General features: G+C 41.3%; 1 protein-coding gene across 4 annotated transcripts in view; it reads right to left on the bottom strand.

The window, feature by feature from the left end:
- SPAG6 (sperm associated antigen 6) overlaps positions 1–26,770 on the bottom strand; it is a 66,006-nt gene that overhangs the window by 13,945 nt on the left and 25,291 nt on the right. For 3 of the 4 annotated variants that reach the window (XM_060659181.3, XM_060659179.3, XM_060659180.3), the window contains 4 exons: positions 9,368–9,573; positions 8,244–8,417; positions 6,371–6,523; positions 3,057–3,248 (listed from right to left, as the gene is read on the bottom strand). In XM_060659181.3, the coding sequence (XP_060515164.1) occupies positions 3,057–3,248; positions 6,371–6,523; positions 8,244–8,417; positions 9,368–9,573 (725 nt within the window). The remainder of the gene's footprint in view (positions 1–3,056; positions 3,249–6,370; positions 6,524–8,243; positions 8,418–9,367; positions 9,574–26,770) is intronic. The other variant, XM_060659182.3, reaches the window with a different exon arrangement.

Here is a 26,770-nt window from a genome sequence, read left to right as displayed (position 1 = left end):
TAAAAGTTAGATATTTTTTTGCAGCTTTTAATACGGCATTTGAAATAACTTAGGTGCAGGCAGATAGAAGGCTCTGTGTGAAAACATGCGAGCAATTCCAAGGGACTGCTCATTGGTTCTCCTGGATCAGAACCAATTAGAGAATGCTTACAGAAGCTGACCTGCCTTTGGGACAAAATGAACTTCAACGTGGCCTTTAATGTGAAAGCTGCCACAGAGTAACAAATGAGAAATGCCATTAGACGGTTCCTAAAGCTCTTGGATACATTTTTCCCTACTGAGATAATGTCAAATCAAACAGACTTGGACTTTCATTGTAAAGCCCTTAAAACAGCCAAGGTTAGAATCCAAGAAACCTTGGGGAAGCAAAAATAATAATCAAGTCCCTACAATAAGAAAATATTTGGATGGACTTAAAAGGCCTTGGAAAGATTGCTGACAGGATAATGATTGATAAAGATCGCGCTTTTTAATTTAATACCCACTGTATTTCCTGAAAATAAATATTGTATCAAACATAGACAAAAGGAACCTTAACTTCTATGAGTAAACCTGAATGTTTGAATAAAACTAATTTTGTGAAACTTACACACAATAAAAACAATCTTATTTCAAAAGGTGAAGTTCTCAAACCTATTTTACTCTAGTGATATTTATACAACCTAACATGATAACAATTCATGAAAAACCAAGTTGTATAAACTTAGTAGCGTGTAAAAAGTATACAGTGCTACCTAAGACACTATTTATAAGGGTTTCTCAAACTATAAATGCTCTTGACTCCACAATTGATTATTCAGTCTATAGCTAACATATGCCTTTATTTCTAAAACTTAAAGGCAAATAAAAGTTGTTCAGTGCAGGAATCTGAAAGTGATAGATACTGCTAATACTTTATGTCTTGGTAATCCAGAAGTTGAACATGATTATTATTACATATCGGGCACAGCTTGTACCTGTGGAGACCCTGCTAGGGGAGGCCGTAGTCTTTGGACCGCTAGAGGTCAGGGTGGGAAGGGTAAGAAATGAGGAGGGAGGTGGGGGGGGGGGGGGGGAGTGGAGGTGCGAATGAGAGAAAAGAGGGAGGAAGAAAAGGCAAGCAGGGTGATGGGTTAAAAAAATATGAGGCAAAAAGAGAACTCCCATACATAGGTTGAAATGATACATATGTAAATCAGCTGTACTTGGACAACTCAAAACTGGAAAGTCGATTGTGGTTTCTCACCAGAAAGCCAAAGAGTCACAGAACTGTTAGCCAGGGAAAGGCCTTGGCATATTGTCAGTCTTCCTCTCTACCAAGCACTGCCAGCCAGCATCCACTCGACGCTGGAGAAATGTAAGGGAAGCCCTGAATCTATCAAATCATTGCGGTGATCTGGAAAGTCTTACAAAAATTGAAAAACTGTTAGTCTTAGAAGTAAACTTCCCTCAATGAATCTGTAGTGAAATAACGTGTAAATATAACCAAACAAACATAAATTCACTTTTAGAAGTTTATAAAGCCAATAAGTGATTCTGTAACTTTCAGAACCCCTCAGCTGTATCGTTCAAGTAAATTTCCTGCCTTGTTACACCATGTAAAGTTGCTTCAGCAAACATGCTTTCCGATTTGTTAATTTATTGTTTTAACTAAAATTTAAATGGAATTTAACTTACTATCGTTAGTTTATTTTGAATTATTATCTTTTCTGTGCACTTTCCTCAGTCCAAGTCGATTCTGCAAACTGCTTTCAGAAAAGTATAGGGACTATCCTGGGAAACATTTTTTCTTTCTTTGAAATTCTAAAACTATTAAACAACCCATCCTAATTAAACTCATGCTTTGTGACTCTTTCTAGTAGCTGGTAATATTTTTTCAGAAAGCTTGTCTTTTTTAAAAATACATGATTTAGGGCACCTGGGTGGCTCAGTTGGTTAAGTGTCCAACTTTGGCTCAGGTCATGATCTCACAGTTCTTGGGTTTGAGCCCCTCATCAGACTCTGTGCTGACAGCTCGGAGCCTGGAGCCTGCTTTGGATTCTGTGTCTCCCTCTCTCTCTCTCAAAAAAATAATTAAAAAAAAATAAAAAAAAAAATTTTAATGCATGATATATAAATGTTTAACTTAGTGAATCTTATGGACATTTTTCTTTTAAGGAACAAACAAAACATATAATTAAAAGATCAAGCAGACTTGGAGTTAGAAGAGGTAGATCATGGCTTCAAGAATACCCTCTGACCACTTGTATTATACCTTTGGAAAGCACCTTAAATTCTTTTCGACTCAATTTTTTAATGTTAACCGGACCAAAGTTCTAACCAATTCCACCTCCAGAATCCTATTATTCAATTCTGATTCCATAAGAAAAGTCAACGTGTTGGGGCGCCTGGGTGGCTCAGTCGGTTGAGCATCCGACTTCAGCTCAGGTAACGATCTCACGGTCCGTGAGTTCAAGCCCCGCGTCCGGCTCTGGGCTGACAGCTCAGAGCCTGGAGCCTGCTTCCGATTCTGTGTCTCCCTCTCTCTCTGCCCCTCCCCCGTTCATGCTCTGTCTCTCTCTGTCTCAAAAATAAGTAAATGTTAAAAAAAAAAAAAAAGAAAAGTCAACGTGAATGCAGAATGCAAAACCCAGTCATTCACTTTACAAACCACACTGCACCTATAGAGAACTTTCTTTAAAATACATCACTGACTTAAAAAAAAAAAAAAAATATATATATATATATATATACATACATATATATACATGATATATATATCTATATACATATATAGATCATATGTATAGATCATACATATATAGATATCATATATAGATATATGATATAGATCATATATATAGATCATCACATATATAGATCATACATATATATATCACTGACTTTTGGAGATAAGGGCAACTGATTTTCAAAGAAAAGCCACCTCAACCTCAGTTCTTCTGACAAGTTTGTATTTCTTGACTAATAAGATCAGCATGATCCATAATGATAACTTAACACCTTTAAAATGACATTATTTTTAAGAATGGGTCAGGTCTAGCAAATTTTCATCCAGCTGTTAAAAAGGAAGCGCTTACTTTTGTCTGAAGATCCTCTGAGCTCTCCGTGGACATGTACAGCGAAAGCAGTACGGGCAGGGTGTTTGTGACGGCAACGGCCCGCGCGTGCTCCGGGGTATGTCTCCCAATCTGTCCCAGGGCCCAGGCGGCCGCAGCCTTAATGTGATCTTCTGGCTCTTCGGACAGGCAGACCGACAACTGGGGCACAGCCTGCAGCGTCCATCAAAAGAGCGAGTGGTATGAATCCAGAGCAGGATTAAAGAGGCTCCCGTGTCTCCCAAACATGAGAAGGCATCATTTTGGCCTTGATCCTTTTTTTCCTCAACGGTTCGATAAATGAGCACATCACAGGGGCTGTCATTTTTCAAGTCGATAAAATGACTAGAACTAATTTACCTTAATTATCTGTAACAATCCAACTAAACTAAGAACATCTCTGCTAGCGTTTCCTCCCCAAATAGGCATTTAACCAAACAACAGATGTCCTGGGCTAGCATATTACAGGCAAAACCAGATTCCACTGTGACAAAATAAAAGTGCTCAGGGTTTTGAAACCTTTTATCAGCCTTTGTTTAAAAAGTTAATTTAGAATCCTTTAAAAAATCACCTTTCACCAAGTATAATAGATCTGACAACAAAATAACTACTATAGATCCAAAATTACAAGAACGAGCCAGAATTCCATTTAAGTAACATTTAGATGAAGTACCTTCACTAAAAACTTTCCTGAATACTAAATAATTTTCACTTATTTTGGCTAACTTTTAAACGATAGTTTTTTCCGTTTTAACATGATTAAATGTCAAAGTAGAAATGATTACTTTTGTTATACAGATAGCATGTGCTTATATTTCGCTCAGGCTTCAGTTTTATCTCGATACTCAAAGCAGAATTAACTAACGGGTCTCAAAGACACCATAGTTTATATACCCAAGGAAGACTCAAATAACCAAATCGATTTATAATTCCAAATTCTGTACAAGCATAACTTCCTAACTCATTTGAGACTATAATAATTATCACCTCAGGGCACCTGGGTGGCTCAGTCGGTGAAGCATCTGACACTTGATTTTGGCTCAGGTCACGATCTCACGGTTCATGGGTTCAAACCCTGCATCAGGCTCCGCACTGACAAGTGCAGATCCTGTTCGGGATTCTGTCTCCCTCTCTCTGCCCCTCTCCTGCTGATGTGTGTGCTCTCTCTCTCTCTCTTTCAAAATAAATAAATAAAACTTAAAAAAATTTAGTCATAAAAAAAGGATAATTATCACCTTAAATTTAGTATCATAAAAGCCAATCTTGTCACATGGTCAGGCTACCATAGCAAAGGCCAAATGATCATGTATACTTTCTTTTTGTCTGCCTGTATTTTTTATTTATTTTTTTAAAAGTTCATTTATGTATTTTGAGAGAGAGAGGGTGAGTGTATGAGCAGGAGAGGGGCAGAGAGAGAGAGAATCCCAAGCAGGCTCTGCCCTCTCAGCACAGAGTCCGATGCGGGGCTTGAACTCACAAATCACGATCTGAGCTGAAACCAAGAGCCAGACGCTTAACCAACCGAGCCACCCAGGCGTCCCTCGTCTGCCTTTAAATTTGGTTATTAGTAAGACCAATTTCCTGAAGAAACCTGCCATATCTCTTCATTGGCTTCCTTCTTACAACTAAAAATGTGCATCTGCCAATACGAAAAAGGTCAGATCTGTCTGCAGAGTGAGGAACCTTTCCAGAAACCCCATACTTCTGGGATACATCACGAATGAAGCAGCAAGAGGGAGAGAAGGCACCTTCTCCCCATCCCCCCAAATTCTGACTTACTGGCCTCGGTTGTTATGAATGTGCTTTGAAAATTACCAAGTGTTATTTGAATGTGAGTTGTTACTAGGCCCTGTACCGCGGAGGAAAAGGAAAGAATAACGCGGCTCTGTGTGGTTTGCCTCAAACTGCGGCTGCCTCCACCCCGCTCTTCACTGACTGAAGGGCAAACTAGGTGGGAGAGGACAGCGGCGACCCTAGACCAAAGGAGGGGAGCGCCTCCTGGTTAGTTTGGGGAAGAAACACGGGGAGCAAAAGTAATGGCTTCTTACATGCTTTCCTACGTGTAAGCTTTCTGGCTCTGCGCAGAGAACTGCAAATCGAAAATCCCAATAATATCCCCACGGTGACCCTTCAGAAAGCGGTACCACCGCTCTAGTCGCTATCACAGTCTTTGGTAATAGAAGAACAAAAGGAAAAGCGCAGGATAAAAAGGGAGGGGAGCAAAGAATTATCAAGGAATAGGTAGAAAATAAAGATCTGAGGTTCCTCTTTATTCTGAGGATTAGCAAGGGATATAAAAAAAAATCCACACTTCTGTTTAACATACAGCAGCAGGTTTTCTATGCTGATAAGAAACCCACACCCTAGAGGGTTGCCAGAGACACTGTAAGCCTACAGCTTTTGAAGCATTCTTTGGGAGATCAGTAGTTATTCATTCAAGAAATATTTTTCGAGCACCTACTACGTGCCAAGGCGACACTCCGTGGTGGGTCGATACCGAGCTGAGATAGGGCCAAATCCCTAGAGCAAGGAAACAAAAACATTACTATCTGATGTGTCCTCTGAATTGCCTACCTCTGAGAAGAGAAATTAGTTCACGAAAGCTGACGGAGAGAAGGCGGGTAAAGAAGGGAAGACCTAGTCTTGTCATCTCCTACCCAAGTGACGGGAAACAGGATAATGTGTAGACGTCAGAGAATAATAAAGACGACCACCAGGAATGTTGTTTATAACAGTTGTTTCATACATAATAAATCAAAGTGTGCTTTAAGTGTCTGTAAATGTGCAGTCAATCCTTCAAGATCCAAATACACTCAATATTTTTTCAAGCTTATTTGTTTTTGAGAGAGAAAGAGCGCTCAGGGGAGGGGGCAGAGAGAGAGGGAGAGAGGGCATCCCCAGCGGGCTCCACGCTGTCAGCGCAGAGCCTGCCACGGGGCTCGAACTCACAGACCATGAGATCATGACCCGAGCCGGAACCAAGAGTCAGACGCTTAACCGACTGAGCCACCCAGGGGCCCAGTACATTGGCTATTTAAACACACAAAATACCAATACTCAGAGGCATTGATAGTTGGCTGCTACTAAACACTGGCTACAATTGTAAACTCCTGCAGAGTAAACTTTATTTCAAGCGTTGCTTTGGGACACTTATTCATTAGCCTCAAAAACATTTGTTCAGGTAGTTCTTTTACTCCGGTCAGTTATACTTTATACTCTGTGGGAGAGCATGTGTCTGTGGCTCTGTGTTAGAACACGTCCCTGCAGTAACTAGACGAAATGACACAAGCACAGACCTTGGAGACGATCACCGCCATCGCCAGGTTCTCAGAATGAGCCGCGACATAGCCGAGCATCATGATGCCAGGCAATCTTATGTTTCCTTTGCAGGACCCGATACAGTCAGTCACGGCAGCCACTCCTCCTGTGTTAACTATCAGCTGGGAAAGCTAGGAGACAAGGAGAGCCAATCACCGTGACCGTGGAGCGTAAGGTGGCCTGCAAATATGACTTTAGTCTTGCCAAATTTTTTTTAGGGAGGACCTAAAAGCCATCTAGTGAAATCTGAAGTATTTAGTGAGATTATTGTATTCATTAAGGAAACGTACAAGTATGATAATCCCGCAGTTTCAAAAGTGCAGATAGACTCGTGGTGAGGAGCCACTCGGTGGTTTCAATTTTTCATGCATCGATAGCACACCTTTCATCCTGATTTTAATGGATGTCAAAATTCCTCACCTAGACACTAAGCCTAGGGCTAGTTCATAACCAGCTAACTACGGAAACCCCCAGTCACAATGCAGGAGTCTGGAGCACATTAATCACCGGATGCCAAAAGACAATGTCAGACTGGAAATATTCTAGCCTAATTATCCCCCCTTCGCTAGCAATGATTACTGGCTGATTGCCAGTCTTCAATCTTGAACCATCTCAACCAGATGAAGATGTGAGGTGACAAAAAGAATGAGGACTTGAACTAAGTTTAGTGAAATGAAATTGATCCGTCAAAATATACACGGGAGAAAATACAACTTGAGAATCTACCCGGACTTGCTTCGTCGTTACTCCTTCAGCATCTGAGAACTCAAGCAGTTAGTAGAGGGGTGATTCGAGGCTGTGGGCCTGGCGGTCTCTTCACACCCAGAGGCACACTGTCTCGCACTACTCCCAGCTGACCTAGAATGGCCTGGATGTCAAAAGCCCACGGCCCCCACAATTTAGAAGTGGAAAGCAGGAAATTATTAAAAAACTGAGATTTTAGGCTCAAACTCCTTTGACATAACCCGGTGGTTCTCACCTAGGGGCACTTTTTTGTCCCCTGGGAAACATCTGGCAATCTCTGGAGACATTTTTGTCGTGATGGGGGTAGGGGTACTACTGGCGTCTAGTGGGGAGAGGCCAGGAAGGCCGCTAAACATCCATCCTATGGGGTACAGGACAGGCCCCGGCAACAAAGAATCACCCCGTCCAAAGTGTCCATAGCGCTGAGGATGAGAAGCCCTCACCCAACCAGATCATGTGGCACAGCACTCGTGCCCTGTAAACAAACCGATGTTTTACATAAAAACGAACTACGTGTTCCTGTAGCTTAAAACCCTATATATACGTATACATATATATATGTACACATATATGTGTATGTATGTATGTATACATATATATGTGTACATATATATGTATACGTATATATATGTGTATATATATGTATACGTGTATATATGTGTATATATATGTATACGTGTATATATGTGTATATATATGTATACGTGTATATATGTGTATATATATGTATACGTGTATATATGTGTATATGTATACGTGTATATATGTGTATATATATGTATACGTGTATATATGTGTATATATATGTATACGTGTATATATGTGTATATATATGTATACGTGTATATATGTGTATATATATGTATACGTGTATATATGTGTATATATATGTATACGTGTATATATGTGTATATATATGTATATGTGTATATATGTGTATATATATGTATACATATATATGTGTATATATATATGTATACGTGTATATATGTGTATATATATATGTATACGTGTATATATATACACGTATATGTATATATACGTGTGTGTGTATATATATATATATATATATATATATATTTTTTTTTTTTTTTTTTTTTTTTTTACCTCCGGTGTATGTTTTGCAATCTCTCTAATTAAAGTAGAAGCATTTTTCTTCACGTAGTCATCTTTGTCCTTCAGGCAGGTGAGTACAACTGGGAAAATCTCTGCCTCAACCACCATTTCTGCCAGGTCCACGGAGTGCTTCGCAATCTGACTGAGAGCCGAAAGGACCTGACGCTGTGGAGCGAAACCCAAAATGAAACGAAACGTGACACAGAGCTTGTTGCAGAGCTCCGATCTGAACAGCTTTACGTTCAAATTCCTGGATAAAAGGGAAAAGACAACTACATTTCTAACACAACCTTAGATTTTAGGAGTCTTGAGACCATCAATTCCTACTCTCTTATACCTAAATACTCCATTTCTTAAATTCCCTAATCTCCAAGTTAAATGTCTTCATCCTTCTGTGGACTATTTAAGTCTCTTTATCCATGCAGATGATCAAAGAAGATGACCTTTGGATGAATAATATTTCTTAATTAACACTCACATTATTAATTTATGACACGGGCGGTAATGTAGTACAAAAATGATCAAGCCGAAGTCACCTCTTATTTTGGGCATCATGCTGATACCGTTTCAAAGAACTTTCCATGACTGAGTTAACATTAACTAAGATTTTAAAATCTTATAGAAAATAACTACTAGAATATGCAAGTATAGTTAGTGACTATTCACTGAAAATTAGATCGTAGAAAGCTGTAAAAAAAAAAGACATAGAAATAAATCTCGATACAATGAAGGAAACTAAAAACAAAATGACTAAGATAAACACGGCAATTTTCATAAGAAACTTAAACATAATAGTGGTGGGCTAGAAAACCTTTGGGCCCCTGCCCACCTTGAGATTCAGTCATTGTGTAATTCCTTATTTAATAGTGTTCATACTGATGCTACGTGCAGTCTACAGCATTGCGCATATTTTAACCAGATATGTCTATCGTCTAATCTCTACAGCAGAAGGTCCACATATTAAAAGACCAAATACATAACATACCCATATCTGTTTTCAATAACCTCCTAATTATTTTTAAATGTACAATATTAAGCTCCTCCCATTTCCATTTTCTTAGGTAGTCAGAAGCCTGATTCGTCTGTTTGTTTGTCTGAACTTCATTTTCGAGTACCTTTAATTTGGAATCGGGGTTCAGGATCATCTGGGCTAAGTGAGCGATGGCCCCCACGTCCACTACGGTCTGTGCTAACTCTGGAGAATGCTTTGAAATATCACTGAGGGCCGAAGCAGCAATCCTTTTCAAAGCAATTTCTGGCTCCTGGATACAGAGGACTAACAGAGGAACTGCTCCCGCGTCCACCACAGCTTGTGACAGTTCTGTGGGTCCAAGAAAAGTAATGAAGTGAGGATGGGTGACTGACCCTTGTGCAAGCCATTTTTCACCCTGACAGATACAGCAAAGAAAAAAGGGGAGGGTGTACTTCACTGTGTCGACATCTGCATTTCAAATCAGCCTTCCCGGTTTCATAAACCATGTGGACCAATCCTGAGCTGAAAAGAATACAGGTCAATAGACGGACCTCCATTTACATGAACACATTTGAGGTAGATTAGGCTGAAATGGCTTGTTATTCTTTTTTTTTTTTTTTTAAGAGAGTAAGCAGATGTCAGCTGTTTAAGCTCTGACAATTCTTCACTTCTCAATAGGCAAGCATTTTATGCATGGTTTACAATAACAGAGAAAATTAAAGTACCAAAAATTTACCAACCACACTAATTACGCAGTATTTTGTGCTATTTACATGAGTAAACATTAACATGAATCTTGGGCCAATAATGTCAATTTTTAAATTCCTTTCATCTGACAGTACTTTTTAAAAGAATTTAACTTGTTCAAAATTAAAAGATGTGTTTTCACTGTACGTGTAAAATGAGATCCACAACTGAACATGCTTTAATACATAAATGTTTATGTTTACACAAAGGAAAGCATTTCTCTTAACCATTTTGCATGTCAGAAGTAAAACCTTTTGAATATACATGCCGATTTACTTGTGTGTCCAAGAAAAACAGCTGTAAAAATAACCCATCTTAAATTATAGAGTGAGGGAAACAAGCAGGCAGACCCATATAATATATAATATACAATATATAATATATATGTAAAAAATGTCTTTTGAGAAGTATAAAACACCATACATAGTTACGGATTCTCCTCTCGTCGTATTCATGCCCTCTCTTACTGAATCACATATACCCATTTCTATAATCTCTTCCTTCCAGATTATGTTCTCATTTTCCCAGATTTGTAGTGCCTTGGTAATTTATGTCTTAATAGCCAAGCTAAGATACCTATTTAGCATATCACTTAAAGTCTTTCATTAAGAAAAAAAACACAGTGTTTAATTTCTCAAAAGATTGGTAATATCACATTTTCTAAAAGGAAATAATGTTAGAAAATACAGGTTACAGTGTCCAATATTTGTTTTCCTTCAATTATTATAATTATCCTAGAAGTTCCAATATTATATAAATGATGCATTCCTTCTCTCATTAGATGAGTATCAATGGAAGGTTATTATGTGTCAGACGCACATCAACTCTGGTGCACATGACCCACTTCTACAAATTAACACTACACTGATTAGCAAACATGTTTCCATTTTAAAAATCTAACATGAAATATGAAATACAATGGGAAGTTAATATGTAATCTCAAGAACGAGAGGCAGATAAGAGGAAGATGGTTAAAAAATAAAAAAAGGACAACAGCAACAGACTGGAATATCAACCTCCCAATATAACAGATTCCCCAGAAGCTTCTCTGGGATTCTACTGCAATTACCTGAAGACCCATGGAGACAGCAGGTGAAATAGGTGATTACTGTTATCTGTCGCACCCGGGGAAAATTGAAAGAAAACGTAAAGTGTGATACCGTACGTGATTTACGTAAGAATTTTCGTATTTCGTTAATTAGTAACATGTTACTTAATTCGATTCAGTCCAAATAATCCAGGTGCTGTAGTCATGTCAACTTTATGTGTACATATTTAAGAGCACCTGGAATGTATACACAGTCCCGCCTTGGGATGATTTGGCTTAAGAGTTTGCAGCCTGATGATGGTGTGAAGGCGATATACGTTCAGCAGAAACCGTGCTTTGAATTCTGAGTTCGGAGCTTTTCCCAGGCCATCGATACCTACACAGGCGCTAGGCTGTCTGCTGATGCTGGGCAGGGACGGCGAAGCCTCAGCTCCCGGGACAGCCGCGCCGTCACCAGGCGGAACAACCGATACACTCACAACCGCGCTGCACCCACGCGACCCTTCTGTGTTCCGCCTTCCGTGCCGTGCTCGCTAAATTACGGGAGACACTCAGCACTCCGTTACAAAGTAGTCTCTGCGTCTGATGATTTTGCTCAACCGGAGGCGAATGTACGTGTTCGGAGCACGTTTAAGGTCGGCGAGGCTAAGCTGCAGGTTAGGTGTGTCAAACGCGTTTTCGGGGGCGCCTGGGTGGCTCAGTCGGTTAAGCGTCCGACTTCGGCTCAGGTCATGATCTCGCGGTCCGCGGGTTCGAGCCCCGCGTCGGGCTCTGTGCTGACAGCCCAGAGCCTGGAGCCTGTTTCGGATTCTGTGTCTCCCTCTTTCTCTGACCCTCCCCTGTTCATGCTCTGTCTCTCTCTGTCTCAAAAATAAATAAATGTTGAAAAAAAAATTTAAAAAAAAATAAAAACGCGTTTTCGACTTAGGATCTTTTCGGTTCACAATGGATTTCTCAGGACATAACCCTGTTGTAAGTTGAGAAGGTCTGTAATGGGCTGCACATTTTGTTTCGAAACAACAGAAGGATCAGTTCATCTATGTGAATGTTCACTTTTTTTTTTTTAATGTTTCCTAAGAGTAACGATATGCGGTAAACCGTTAATAAACACTGAGGGTCTTTTTTAAAAAAATCTATTATCTTTGTAATTCCCATGCATTTTATCCTTTTCTTGACTTGCTGTTAGAGTGCCATACCCTCCGTTTCCTCAACTCTATCGTGTTAATAATGTTAATAATAATAATAAAAGTCTATAATGTTAATAATAAAGCAAACTCTGTTCTTCTGACTTGTTACCCAATCCCAACCAAAGCTATTCTCTTTTTTTTTTTTTTTTTCTGAGGGGGGGTGGCCTGAGTTGGGGAGGGGCCAAGAGAGATGAGGGACAGAGGATCTGAAGTGGGCTCTGTGCTAAAGATTCTTAACCAACTGAGCCACCCCGGCGCCCCCCAAGCTGTTCTCCACTCTGTCCACAACAGTGATGTTAAATGTGAGGAAGGCCAGGGATGGCCCTGGAGGAAGACTTCCTGTGAAGGTAGCAAGCTTCCCACAACATGGATGGAGCCGACTCATTCTGTACTTGAGACTTCATATACGTCACGTCTCCAAGTGGATATGGTCCTATACAAACTGGGATCAGACACACGTCGTTATTTGCGAATGCTATCATTCTACTACCTTCATAGACACAAGGGATAAGGCAGTGCCTAGACAGGTAAGAACGCAGTAGGCCGGGGGGCACCTGGGTGGCTCAGTTTGTCAGTTCGAGCCCCGCATCAGGCTCTGCGTTGGCAGTGAGGAGCCTGCTTGGGATTCTCTCTCTCTCTGCCCCTCCCATGCTCACTCTCCGTCTCTCTCAAAGAAACAAACATCAAAAAAACACAGTCGGCCTAGAGGATGCACACTGTACCATATTACACATGCTACAGACGATTTCATCCTGCCTCTGTCACTACTCTTTTTCCTATGGCATATCCTTCTCCTTTCCCTACTCCTGCTGTCTCTGGCATTTCTGTGCCAGTCACTGTTGGTGTCCACCCGGTAGCCTTTGTCAGCCGGGGCCTGAGGAGAAGTCAACTAGAAGCATCTGTGAAAGGTTTTTCTCTGTCATAAATGGAAACACAGGAGGAGGAAACACCGACTCTTTGCTGGACATGGGCAAGTGTGTGAATGACATCTGGAACTCCTACATCCATCTCGCAACTATAACGGAAGAAATCGCCAATATTCTGAGGATGGCTGAGCACAAAAATGAAAAACATCTGGGTCCTCCCTGATGCTGTTCGGCTGCATAACCAACCCCGGAATTGCCCTGACTCTGAACTTGTGTGCCACGGAAACTAAAAAATGTCCTTATCGGTTAGGCCATTTGTACTTGATAGTCTGTAGCTTAGAGCCAAAAATACCCTGGCGTAATCCCGTCCTCTCTCCTCCTCGGTAAATGTACGTATTTTCCTCTCTTCCTCTGGTCGTCAGGTGTTCATGAAGTGCTCACTGAGTGAGAGAAACTTGGCCGGATCTTGGGGAAGCAGTATAAGCCACTGTTCTGTCCTAGCAGACTTAGCCCAGGGCAAATGCACGAACAGACCCCTGCCAGTGCGGAGCTAGGAGTCAAGTCTGTGGTGTGGCTGGGGAAAATGTACACGGGGCGTCCCAGGCAATGCCTCCCACGTCACCTCCTTCTCCCCTTTTCTTTTGTCCTGTGCTTTTCTACCCTGAAAAGAGCAGCCTTTGTAACCAATGCACAGCGAATTCTGGTACATTTAAAAATCACTTCCCGTAGGAGAAATGTCATGGGTTCATTTTTAAGTCTAATTTGAAAATGAATTTTGGTTCAATCAATTACCCTACTTACAAAATCAAAGATTGATACATATAGCCTCAGGTGCTCATTAAAGGTGTGACCAGAAGAAAAGCAGCGGGTCAAGAAATGTATCTTAGTGCCTGAGAATAGCCTCATTTAAAATTTTAACTAAATCTTCAAAACTTAGTTTTTAAAAAGTAAATCGTCTACTAGGCAGTAACATTCACCATAATCATTACCGTTAGATAACAAGCGAGATTGGAAGCAGTTATACAAAGAAAGATGCAGAGGGACACCTGGGTGGCTTGGTTGGTTAAGCGTCTAACACTTGGTTTTGACTCAGGTCGTGATCTCACAGTTCGTGGAATCGAGTCCCGCGTCAGGCTCCTTCTGACAGCGTGGAGCCTGCTTGGGATTCTCCCTCTTTCTCTCTCCTTCTCTCACTGCCTCTCCCCCACTTGCACATGTTCTCTCTCTTAAAAGATAAATAAACTTAAAAAAAAAAAAGGATCATGGAAAAACTGAGAGGCAGAAGTGTGAAGAGTGACCCACACCGGCATCCCCACGTTGGCAGCACGGAGCCCGATGCCGAGCTCGATCCCATGAGATCACGACTTGAGCCAAAACGAGAGTCAGATGCTTAACCAACTGAGCCAGCCAGGCGCCCCTCGTAGTCATTTCTAGTAACATGTATATATGTGGCTGATGTGCATACAATTCTTTAAATATTAACAACATGAAATTTGGGGGTGAGAACTCCTTGCTTCTTACACAGTTGCTTTTTCTTAAGAATTTCATTCCGTGCTGTTCTCAGGATCTGGGGTTTGTTTCTTCTTTTTCCCAACAAAATAAAGGCTGAATTTGTAGTCCTCTCTCACTGACAGATGTGAAGTGTTACAACTTAAATGGGTCAAAATCTTTTTTATAAGATTATTCATTTATTATTTCTGAGAGCGAGAGAGAGAGAGAGAGAGAGAGGGAGAGAGCGCTCACACAAGTGGGGGAGGAGCAGAGAGAGAGGGAGACACAGAATCCCAAGCAGGCTCCAGGCTCCGAGCTGTCAGCAGAGGGCCCGACATGGGGCTCGAACTCGTGAACTGAGAGATCATGACCTGAGCTGAAGCCGGACGCCTAGCTGACTGAGCCACCCAGTCGCCCCTGGATGAAAATCCTTCATTTAGAAAAATCAAAAAAAAGCTTAGTACACTTTAATATTAAGACAAAAAGGGACACAGCATAAAGGGAGGACTTCCAAGGATGACAACATTCGTAAAATTAGTGCTGTCTCGAGTTGGCCGAACGGAAGACTAGAAATGGCTTTATGTTGTGGCCAGAAGAGGACAGGAACGCCCGTCAGTGTATATAACAGCCATGGCTGTTACAGGTCAAATAGAGAAATCAGGGAGAAGTGCTCACAGTGGCCTCAACCCCTCAACTTGTCTCAATTGCGGCGGCTGGTTGTTTGTTTAGATCTGGGGTGGTAAACTCACGTGTCCACAGGGCCCAGGAAGGTAACTAAAAGAAATGAAGTCAGAGGGGTCAGAAAAACACGGCGAGGGGAGGCAGCAGGAAAGTGGAAAAGGCTATGCACTGACTACAAGCAGCGGCGATCCCTTAGCCTCCGCCCAGCGTTGCCACGTAGGGATAAAGGCCTCCCGTTGTCAGATCTCGGGATTTTTCGAGAGAGGCCAGAAATCTGATTGTTAATGTGAAACCGCCTGGTTTTTAAGTATTGGCAACTTTTTCTTTTTTTCTCCCCCCACTCTGTGAGACAATCGGGTGCAGGCCAAACAAAACACATCCGTCCGTGGGCCAGCTGCAGCCTGCAACCATCATTTCACAACCCTGGGCTTCAACTTTGCACCCTCTAAGACGATCTGTGGGGGGCCTCCTGGATGTGGAACGGTAATGTTGTTTCTACCTTTGATTTTTGAAGTCGTATCTTGGAGTCATAAAAGAACCACTGGAAATGAGGTGAAATGAAAATTTCAGAGGTGAATTCCAAGAAATCGATGAAACCCTAAAAACTGGCCTGCAAAAAAAAGAATTAATCTAAATATATGTCATGATATTTAACTAATTTTCTGCTCTTAATGCGGACACAGGAGAGAAGAGTTTGAGCAAAATTAAGTGTTCTATCAGGTGAAGTCATAAAAAGGACTCAAGAGGCAGGGGCACTCCAGAAGGAAAAAATAAATGTATTTATTTAGCACACTAATTGAGAAATTATTAGGCAAACACCTCAGGAACACTGATTTCTTTGAACTGTATTGCTTTTTAAATTACTTTGCAAACACCACTTTTAAATCACTGTTTCTAAGCCCTACAAAAAGTTCCATTTTGTTTCATTTAAAAAAAAAAAAAAGAAAGTCATGATCATCATTTCTTTGCACTTAGGTGGCTGTGTTTCTCCATTTAAAGAGAGGAGGGTTTTCTTGCATCTGGCTCTAACATGTATCATCATCTCTTCAAAACCTTTTTTTTTTTAATAAAGCAGGTGAAAAATACATTTAGAATTTGGCCACCACTTATGTTAATCTTATGTTGTAATAATCAGTCACCCCCAATTTTTCATAATTTGGTAAAATTATAGTAAAAGCAAATACGGTGTTGCAAAATTGCCAGAGCTGGTTATCTACTGACTCTACTCCAGTATGATTTGAGGAACGTCACTTCCAAAGTAAAATAAACTTCTCCTAGTTTTGGTCTAGCCCAGCTACTCCACTGCTTACTTAGTTATCTACTGCTGTGTAACAAATCACACCAGCTTAGCCGCTTAAAGGAGAAACATCTACTGTGTCCTAGTTTCTGTAGGTGGGGAATCAGGGAGTGGCATAACGGGGCGGTTCGGGCTGGGGCCTTTCACCGGGCTGCCGTCGGTCAAGAAGTCAGCTAGGCCTCCGATTATTCGGGGCTTGATTGGGTCTAGAGGATCTGCTTCTAAGCACACTCGTGGGGAGGTTGGAAGAAGCCTTCATCGGTTCCTCCCCATTTCTGGGGCCTTTCCAGAGGCTGCTTAGGAGGAGGCCTCTCCCAGAGCGAACGATCCAAAAGGGAGAATCCAAGACAAAATGGCAGTAGCCTTTCATGCTCTGACCGTCACTTCTGCTATGGCTCACTGGCAAAATGTGGGAGGAGGCAACGCAAGGAGGTGAACAGGAGGAGGTGGGCATCATGGAGGGCTGGGGGTGGGGGGCCTCATGGAGGCTGGATTTATTCCTCATCAGTGCATCTGAGAGAGACGACATCCCCCCATCGGGAACAAGGCTCATGATAACTAGGATTCCGAGCTGAGAGACAGACCTCTCCCATTGGAGGTGGGAGGGAGAGAAAGGTGCAGAGGGAATTTGCATGTTATTATGAAAAGGTCTAATATATGATTTTTCTTTATCTTCCCCACCGCACAGACGATATTTTTCCCACTCGCGTTACTTCCACACCACTTCTTTCCAATCTTCAGAGCCACTGGTCTAAACTGTACACATGGGTTGAGCGTTTGAGAGATGAAGGGTTAACATACATACACATGCTTTGAAGGTTAAATAATTCTGGCTCCTTTAAAAAAGTCAAGTGAGTCAAATAAGCCATTGATCTGGAGTTAATGGTGCCGTAGAAAGAAATTACAATCAGCTGGGATGGATGGCACACTCACAGGGCTCCAACATAACCAGCAGCTTCAAAATAAGGCAAGGAAAAGGACTGGAGACAAGAGAAAGAGAACGTGGGAAACAAGACAGACTCGGGTATGGCCTTGGAAGTTAATAGGTAACATAAGATTTAAAGCAATTTTTAAAACCCCCATGTTGGCAATTTTTAGTGTTTGACTTATAACTACTTCACAGCTAGGACTCAGCCGAGTGGAAGAAGGCAAAAACTCCATACAGAGGGGGTTTGCAGTGCTCTGTCCGTGAAGAAACTGATCTTAAGTTACTTAGATATTTTACAAAATACACTTTTTGTGTCTAGCAATGGATTCATTTGTTTCCCAGCGGTTGGATAGGTATGTACTATTGCACGCGTGGTCGTAGTCTCACTCTGCCTACAATTTTGCCTCCTGCATCACCAAGAGAAAACTGACACGGAAAGTGTGCATCTTGTTATCCAGACTCCACTGGCGTTCTTTCTTTGCTCCAGCCCAGTTTTAGGTAAGCGCCTGCCTTCGAGGAGCTGGGGCTGACAGAGGAGGCCAGAGAGCAAAGGGCTGCTGGGGTGCTGGTGGACTCTCTCCAAGAACACGCAAAGAGGAGACAGCAGAGGGACACAAACGACATCCTGGGTGATTAGAAGGTTGCCTAGATGCTTTTGTGAAAGTGGTCCCTGGTCCGTAGCTCTTGGCGTGGCTCCCTCTGGGTGGTTCCTAGAAGCTGCCCGTGGGTGCCCACTGCTCACTTTTACTCCTGAGGATCGATGCAGCCCAGCACTTTTTTTTTTTTAATTTTTTTTTTTTTAACGTTTATTTATTTTGGGGACAGAGAGAGACAGAGCATGAACAGGGGAGGGGCAGAGAGAGAGGGAGACACAGAACCAGAAGTAGGCTCCAGGCTCTGAGCCATCAGCCCAGAGCCCGACGCGGGGCTCGAACTCACGAACCGCGAGATCGTGACCTGAGCCGAAGTCGGACGCTCAACCGACTGAGCCACTCAGGCGCCCCAGCCCAGCACTTTTAATCAGTGCATAATATCCCACTGAGGAAATACATGCCATAATTTACTTAACTATCCCCCTGCTTTGGGACATTCGTTCTGCTTGATTTGGGTTTGGGTTGGGGCCATTACAAAGCACAGTGTGGTGAACCCCTCTTTGTGCATTAAGCTTACGGATTGGTTATCTATCGCTGTGTAACAAATGACCCAAACTCAACAGCTTCAAACAACATCATCCGCTATGCCCCATTCTCTGTGGGTCAGGAATCCAGAAGCAGCCTAGCCGAGTGGTTATGGCTCCAAGTTACTCAGAAAGTTGCCGCCACTCTGTCAGCTGGGGTCACGGTCATTTGAGGGCACAGCTGGGGGACGGTCCGCTTCCGAGCTCACTCAGCGGAGCGTGTTTTTGGGGAAGCTCCAGCTTCTAGCGGGTTGTCGGAGACCTCAGCTCCTCACCATGTGGCCCTTTCCCGAGGCTGGCTGTCCAAGTGTCTTTGTGTCACAGCAGCTGGCTTTCCCCGGAACAATGGGATACAGAAAGGGAGAGAGACCCTGGAAAGAAGCCTCAATCTTTTATAGCTGGTCAGCTATTCTCAGAAGTAACCTACCATCACTTCCACCATATCCCAGTGGTCACACAGACCCATCCCACAGACTCATCTCCCAGCAGGAGAGAACTACACAAGGGTGTATCAGGACCCACGGCCTCTGAGGGGCATCTTGGAGGCTGGCTACCACTGGTCACACGTACGTCTAGAATTCCACAGGATATACAAACACACATGCATGCATAGGTATGTGCGTTCATGTGTGTATTTACCTATGAGAGTGGCCCAGGGGTGCAATTACTGGGGGGAAGAGTGTTGACATTTTTTCGGGTTCTTGGTATTTTTGGCTTCACCACGTGAAACTGCTGTTTTTGTTCCGTCAGCACCAGTTGAATATAGGCAATTTCATCCAGGTCAACCTCATACAAGCCAACCTCGAATGCACCGCAATCTTATTTTACAGGTATATGTCTCCACCACCCTGTCTCACCATGTGGGAGACTGGCAGTCTGGCCACTCATTTTATAAAGTGCGTTGTAGTCCCTTACATCGAGCAAGTGACTGCTCAAAGTCGAATCATCATTTACTTCTCCCCAAGTGGTATTTTTAGTTCCAAATTCCTAACTTACTGCATACTACGGTTTAGTTACACTGATTAAAAAACATGAAAATTATGGATGACTTTTTCAGACCACATGTGGCATTGCCACTATATTGCCTTTTAACAACCACAAAGCAGAGGCACGCTAATTCTAAGTCAGCACTGTCCAACAGGAATGCGGACCATGTATATAATTTAAAATTTTCTAGTAGCCGCATTTAAAAAGCAAAAAAAGAAGTAGGTGAAATTAATTTTAAAGAAATACATTATTTAACCCAATATATCCAAAATATTATCATTTCAACATGTGGTCAGCATTTTAAAACTTTAACAAGATATTTCACATTGTTGGTTTTTTTTTTTCCATATCAAGTCTTGGAAATCTAGTGTGTATTTTGCACTTACGATACATCTCAGTTCAACTACTAAATTTTCACTAGAAATACTCGATCTGGGGGCGCCTGGGTGGCTCAGTCGGTTAAGCGGCCGACTTCAGCTCAGGTCATGATCTCACAGTCCGTGAGTTCAAGCCCCGCGTCGGGCTCTGTGCTGACAGCTCAGAGCCTGGAGCCTGTTTCAGATTCTGTGTCTCCCTCTCTCTCTGACCCTCCCCGGTTCATGCTCTGTCTCTCTCTGTCTCAAAAATAAATAAACATTAAAAAAAAAAAAAAGAAAGAAATACTCGAACTGTATTTAGATTTCAAAAAGTTTACGGATGAAAAAGTAGATTTATATACCCAAGTTGTTTCAGTCATGCCTAAAATATTCCCAGTACTTGAACTGGTTATCAATTTTTTAATTTATATTAATTAGAAGTAGATAAAAATTTAGTTCCTCAGATGCCCTAGCCACAATTCAAGTATGCAATAGTAGCCTGTGACTAGTGCACTACCATATTGGTAAACCTGTAGTTTAAAATCAAAGGATGGGGCGCCTAGGAGGCTCAGTCAGTTAAACATCTGACTTTGGCTCAGGTCGTGATCTCACGGTTCGTGAGTTTGAGCCCTGCACTGGGCTTTGCACTGACAGCATGGAGCCTGCTTGGGATTCTCTCTCTCCCTCTCTCTCTGCTCCTCCCCTGCTCGCTCACACACACACACACACACACACACACACACACACACACACACAATCTCCCTCTCTCTCTCTCTTTCTCTCAAAATAAATAAACTTAAAAATCAAGTCAAATCAAAGGAGATATAGAGAAATGGCCAGTAATAGAATTATCACACAAATAGTTAAACAACTGCAGTTAATAGCTTCCCAAGGCCAGAGGTCCTATCTCGCGCAAAATGCTTTGGTGCAATTAACTTATACTACGTCTTTATAGCAAGCTGCTTCATTTATCTAAAGGCACAGATGAGAGCAAAGTGGGCTAAAAAGTTAACTGTGCAAAATCAGCCAGACAACATGGTAATTATACAGTAACTATTTTCCCTGTAGACAATGGATTTTAAAATTTATGGTAAGATAAGATAATGAACATGACTTATTCAAAGTAGAACTTTTTTTTTTTTTAAAGTAGGCTTCACATCCAGCACAGAGCTGAATGTGGGGCTTGAACTCACCACCCTGAGATCAAGGATCAGATACTTAACTGACTGAGCCACCCAGGTGCCCCTCAAAGTACAATTCTTATGCTAACAAAGCTCTGAGCCTTTAATAAGTGAACTCGTGTAGATGTTTGTGAAATGCTTAATTGCAGTACTTGCAAATATCAAATACACTATGACTAATGTACTTCTAGAAATTCAAATGTAAATAAAAGAGTGTTTTTACCCTCAATATCTAAACGGTGTTAGAAGGTTTCATACACTAGTGATTGGAAAATAAACCAAGTTCGAAAAACAATTTTGTTCAAACCTAAAAAATAAGTTCTGATATACTGTTCAAACTGGTAAGATACAAATACCCTTCTCTCTATCCACTCAGCACGCAATTTCATGACATTTCTTGTGCAGGTATTTGTAACGGATAGAAAACAAAGCCTCAGACTAAAAGAATATTAGGTGGAATCAGGTAGAGGAAGTATTCTGGTGGGTAGAGGGCTTTCCTTTCTCCTGAAACTGTACTATCAATGTTACCTTTTTCTTATTTCTATGCCCAAAGTCTGTCCAGTGCTTATCTGGATGTAACAATGTTCTTAAGAAGGATATAAACATTGCCCTTTCCGCAATGGTACAAAAAGCATAACTTGTAATTCTTTTCCTTGGTCCAACTTAGAATCACCCAGTGTGTTATCTGTACTCTTAAGACCGTATTGTACATTTCTGTCCAACGTGCCCAGCTGTCTGCATGACCTTTATGCTCATCTATATCAATATTTCTATCTTATCATAAGCTCCTACAGGTAAGATATTAGCTGACTTACTTTACTTTGTATAGTCAGGAAGACGCCTAACATTCCACATAAGTGACTCAGATACTTTTCGATGATTATAGTGATGGTGATGGTGATAAAGAAATTGTTCGCTAGCCTCATATATGAAGTTATAGGTCTCAGTGACTCAGGAATCTGAGATTACAGAATTATATGGTATTGTTCTATATTCTGAATTCTTAAAAAAACACACAAAAAAATCTCAGAAGGTTTTATCAACTAAGAGTTTATAACTTTAAAAATTTAAATAAAAATACAGGACCTATTTTTTCACAACCTATTTTTTCTTTTACTAGCACACACACTAACCCTAGAAATGACTAACAAATTAGGTAACTACTGAGTAAACTTATAATTAAAGTGTTACTTTAACACATTTGGCCTCCGTGCCAAAAGAAAATACACAAGACATTTGTTTTTGCTTTGTCTTTTTTCACGACCACTTAAATAAATAGAAAAGTTATTTGTGGAAATCAATGTTAGGATCAAAATAGTTGTAACATGTAATGCATATAATCCCATATACATCATTTGCCTCCATGCACATATGTTCCTCAACCCCTCCAAGATAAAATAAGTTGTAAAAAGCAAAAGTACAGAAATCAACATTATTATCTACAAGCATCAGTAAAGACAGTTGTCTATAGGGTTTTTAAAATAACTTTTAAAAATTTAAATCCAACGTAGTTTACATACAGTGTGATAATGGTTTCAGGAGAATTTAGTGAGCCATCACTTACATATAACACCCAGTGCTCACCCAACAAGTGCCCTCCTTCATGCCCATCACCCATTTACCCATCCCTCCACCCAACAACCCCGCCAGCGGCCCTCAGTTTGTTCTCTGTATTTAAGAGTCTCTTATCGTTTGCCTCCCTCTGTTTTTATCTTATTTTTTCTGCCTTTCTCTATACTCATCTGTTGTGTTTCTTAATAAGTCAGAGAAAGACACAGAACATAAAATAATTTTTAGTTACCAGGCTTTAGTCCCCTTCGCCGCCCCCCCTCCCCCCCCCCCCCCCCCGCCCACGGTACAAAGTCCCTAGTTGTCGCAGAGATGTGTCCCTAACGTGGATTTTTCAAAGGTAAATTACCGCTGCCTGAGCCTGTTCCACAGGATTTAGCCTACGGGTATTTACAGAAGGGTGACATGAGCGGCATTTGCAAAAATTTTCGATTTTTAAAATTCTTTTCTCTCTTTATCATTTCGTCATTCTGCACAAGACGGAAAAGAATCAGGCTGGCCAGCTTGGTCTGGATTCCTCCCTCATATCATCTGCTTAGCAAATAGGGGATGATCTACTAAATGTTTCTGTAGTGCCCAATCCAGCCAGTTCCTGTCAGCGCTGCTCCTCTGGCCGCCACGGTCCCCTCCCCTGACGGCCACTGAGCTGGCATGGAAATCTGTCATCTGATTTAGCCCTACGGACATCAGTCAAGTCTATCAGAGAAAGAGGAGTCACACATGTGGAAACCAGCCATCGGGGGATTAAAAACAGAGGTATCTGGCAAGACTTTCAGATCCAACAAGGAGCTGACAATGAAGAGTGACGGGCTCTCATACGCTTCCTCACACAATAAAAAGGAAGAATCTCTGAAAGGTGTTGAGTAATTGCCACGCTGTTCCACCATCGATTGCTGTCTGGCCAGAATAAATCCTTCACCTCTCTCCTTCAGTTGCCTCATCTAGATAATTTAGGAATTTATGTGAATCCTTCAAGTGTTCTAGAACACCTAACCAAATGTACTCTGTGCCTCTTGGCCAGGCCTGAGAACCAAGTTTGCTCCAAGATGGCGGGAGTTTACGGGAGACGGCCTACGTATCTAAAGCTCCCCAAATAAACACTTACCGCTTACTTTTGAGCCCAAATGGGGAAAACCACTCCTATAAAACGCTTGCAGGGCTCCTCCTTCCTGACACTTGCAGCCAGGCTGTTGCTCTCACCTCGGTCCCACGTGCCACCCTCACTGCTGCCACACCCTGGACACGAGGTCACGGGAAGCTCTCCTCCACGAAGCTGCTGAACAGTGAGGAGGCCAGAGAGAGGCCGCCAGGGGGGAGCAGGGAAGCGGGGCCTGCCTGAGGGCCTGCGGGGAGCATGGCCAAGTGCCCTTTTGGGCCCTTCCGTGTAGAAGCCCTGCCCCTCAAGAGACCCGTGGTTCTTTCCTCCTCCCCCCTCACGCTCCCCGTCCACACAGGCCGTGGGCCCCACTCCTTGTATCTCCCAAAGCAAGACTAGTCCTTGGAAACAGCGAGAGGGTGACGCCGATGAGGAAAATGTGTTAACGGAACAGTGCTGCAGAGTGGGAGAAACTGGCAAGAAGGAAGAAGAACCAATCTGAGAAGAATTTACCTCAGCTTTTACTAAAGAGCAGGAAAAAATATAAAGAAATAACTTATCTTCAAAGTGAGAGGTACATGCATGTATCAGGTGTATTCAATAACTGGGGATTCAACCACAGAAATTTAATGACAGGATTTATACAGAAATAAAAACGAAAACACCATTTCACGTTGTTCATCCCAGTTCCCTTTGAATTATCTGTAAAATGCTTCCAAATCTACATATAGAAGTCACTTTCGGAAATTGTATTTTTCAATTTGAAAAAGTCAGATGATGCCTGTTTGACTAATTGTGTGCTTACTTTCTTTTTGTTTCCTAGACACAAAGTGTTTTCCTTCTATTGCCCTTAAAGGTACACTTTGTTTCTCTTGTGTCTCCATGTAAGGTGTGTATTTCCTGAACTGCCTAATAAAACATTTTACCGCTAATACTAAGAAGAAAACACTGAATGAACGCCCTCCCGTCAATCTAACATATTCTATTTTTAGGAGATCATTGAAAAAGAAATCAGGTTATTTAGAGGTACACCATCTATTTTCACTGATTCAGGATGTGAATGATGACTTATTTTATTGCCTACTGGGTAACAATTCCCTTTCCTTCTGAGAAATCTATGCAGTAATCTCTTCTGGGAGCTTCTGGGTCCCAGGCCCCTAACTACTGTGAAATACTGAAATTATAGTGGGAATGCCATGTGGGAGCCAGATTATAGCAAGAAATTGGAATGGAATCCCTAAGACAGATCCTATTTATGAACTATAATCATTTAGCCTCAGACTCAACAAAAGGGAGAGATGAAAAGGTTGTCTATAGGCACCTGCCTGAGAGTATATCTGTCTGACTGTCCCTCAAAGCTCCTTTGTATCACGTTTTCAGATACTCATGTTAGAAGCCGTTTGCCGTAAGTTCCTCTGAACAAACAAAACAAAACAAAAACAAAAAACACAACATAAAACAAAAAACAAAACCCCAAACCTAAATATATGCATATAGTTTCCCCATGATAACCAGCTTCTAATTTAAAACACTGCCTTAGTTTCTTCAGTCAACATATATTAAAAAATAGTCCTAATGAGAATCTATTTGGAAAACCAACATCCATATATGGGGAGGAAATAATTTTAATATACGAATTCAGAATCATTTTAGGCATGACAATAGTTTTTTTTTCTTATTTTTGTATAATTTTCTTTCCTTTTTCTAATAGTGTCAGCATTTTAAGAACCAAATTACACATCACCATGGGAGAGCCTCTTCCTGTTTCTGTTTTGAATTTCTTCTTCGGTGCTCTTTTAAGAAATATTTAGTGAAGCTGTTTACGGGCAGTGGCTAATACGGGCTTTGGAGTCAGACAGATGTAGACTCAAATTCTGGTTCCACAATTACCATCACTTCAGGTATCCTTTCTAAGTCATATTTTCTTCCTCTGTCTAACAGGGAAAGTAACACCTACCCTAGGGGTAGCTGTAATCAAAACAAGATGATGTATCTGGAGCACACTGCACAGAGCCAGGCACACAGTAATTACTCAATAAGTGATAGCCATTATTTTATGCATGCATACACACCGAAAAATCTGGAAAACAAAGAAAACGTACCTTGAATCCTATCACCCTAGTAACACAAACATGTATTTCTTTGTAATTTATGTCCACATAAAAACTTACTTTTATATGATTATAACTGCAGTACACAATTTTATAGCTTTTTTACATTACAATCATGTTTCCATGTTACCATGTAGGATTCATAATTACCTTTTTAATTTGCCAAATGAAATTCCATGAGGTAAACTACCATAATTTAACCACTAAATTCCTGCCAAATATTTGAGGTTTTTTGATATTACAAATACTACTACAATAACATTAACACGAATATAACTTTTGCATTCTGTGGAATTCTTTCCTTAGGATGAATTCCCAAAGCAGGCTTTTTAGAGTAACCACAAACTCTTTCATGGCTTAGATTAATCTTGCCAAACTGCTTTGCACAGGTTTATACAATTCATAGTATCTCCAGCAATGGGCATAACCGTCATCTCCTCTCCAACCTTCAGTATTAATACTAATATCTTAGATTTATTGGATATTTACCATGTGCCAAGTACTGGCCCAAGTGTTTTGCGTATATTATCTCATTGTGCTCACAACAGATCTCTGAAGTACCTACTTTTAGGTGCCCTCTTCTGCAGATGAGGAAGTTAAGGTTCAGAAAATTTGAAAGCCATGTCCAAGGTCATGCAGAAACTAAATGGTGGATCTTGGACTCAAACTCAGATCCTGTCTAATGCCACAGTGCTCTTGACCGTTTGGCTGTAATTCTGATTTACTCTTTTCCCCTCCCTAAGTAATAATAACTGGGAAAAGACATTTTCATTGATGTTTTAATATGCAGTTCTTTGACTACTAGAGAAGTTGGTCATTTTTA

This window comes from Panthera onca, chromosome B4, assembly GCF_046562875.1.
Source record: "Panthera onca isolate mPanOnc1 chromosome B4, mPanOnc1 haplotype 2, whole genome shotgun sequence".
NCBI lineage: Eukaryota > Metazoa > Chordata > Mammalia > Carnivora > Felidae > Panthera > Panthera onca.
The sequence above is the reverse complement of the archived record's forward strand: the minus strand, read 5'-3'. Positions and strand labels throughout refer to the sequence as shown.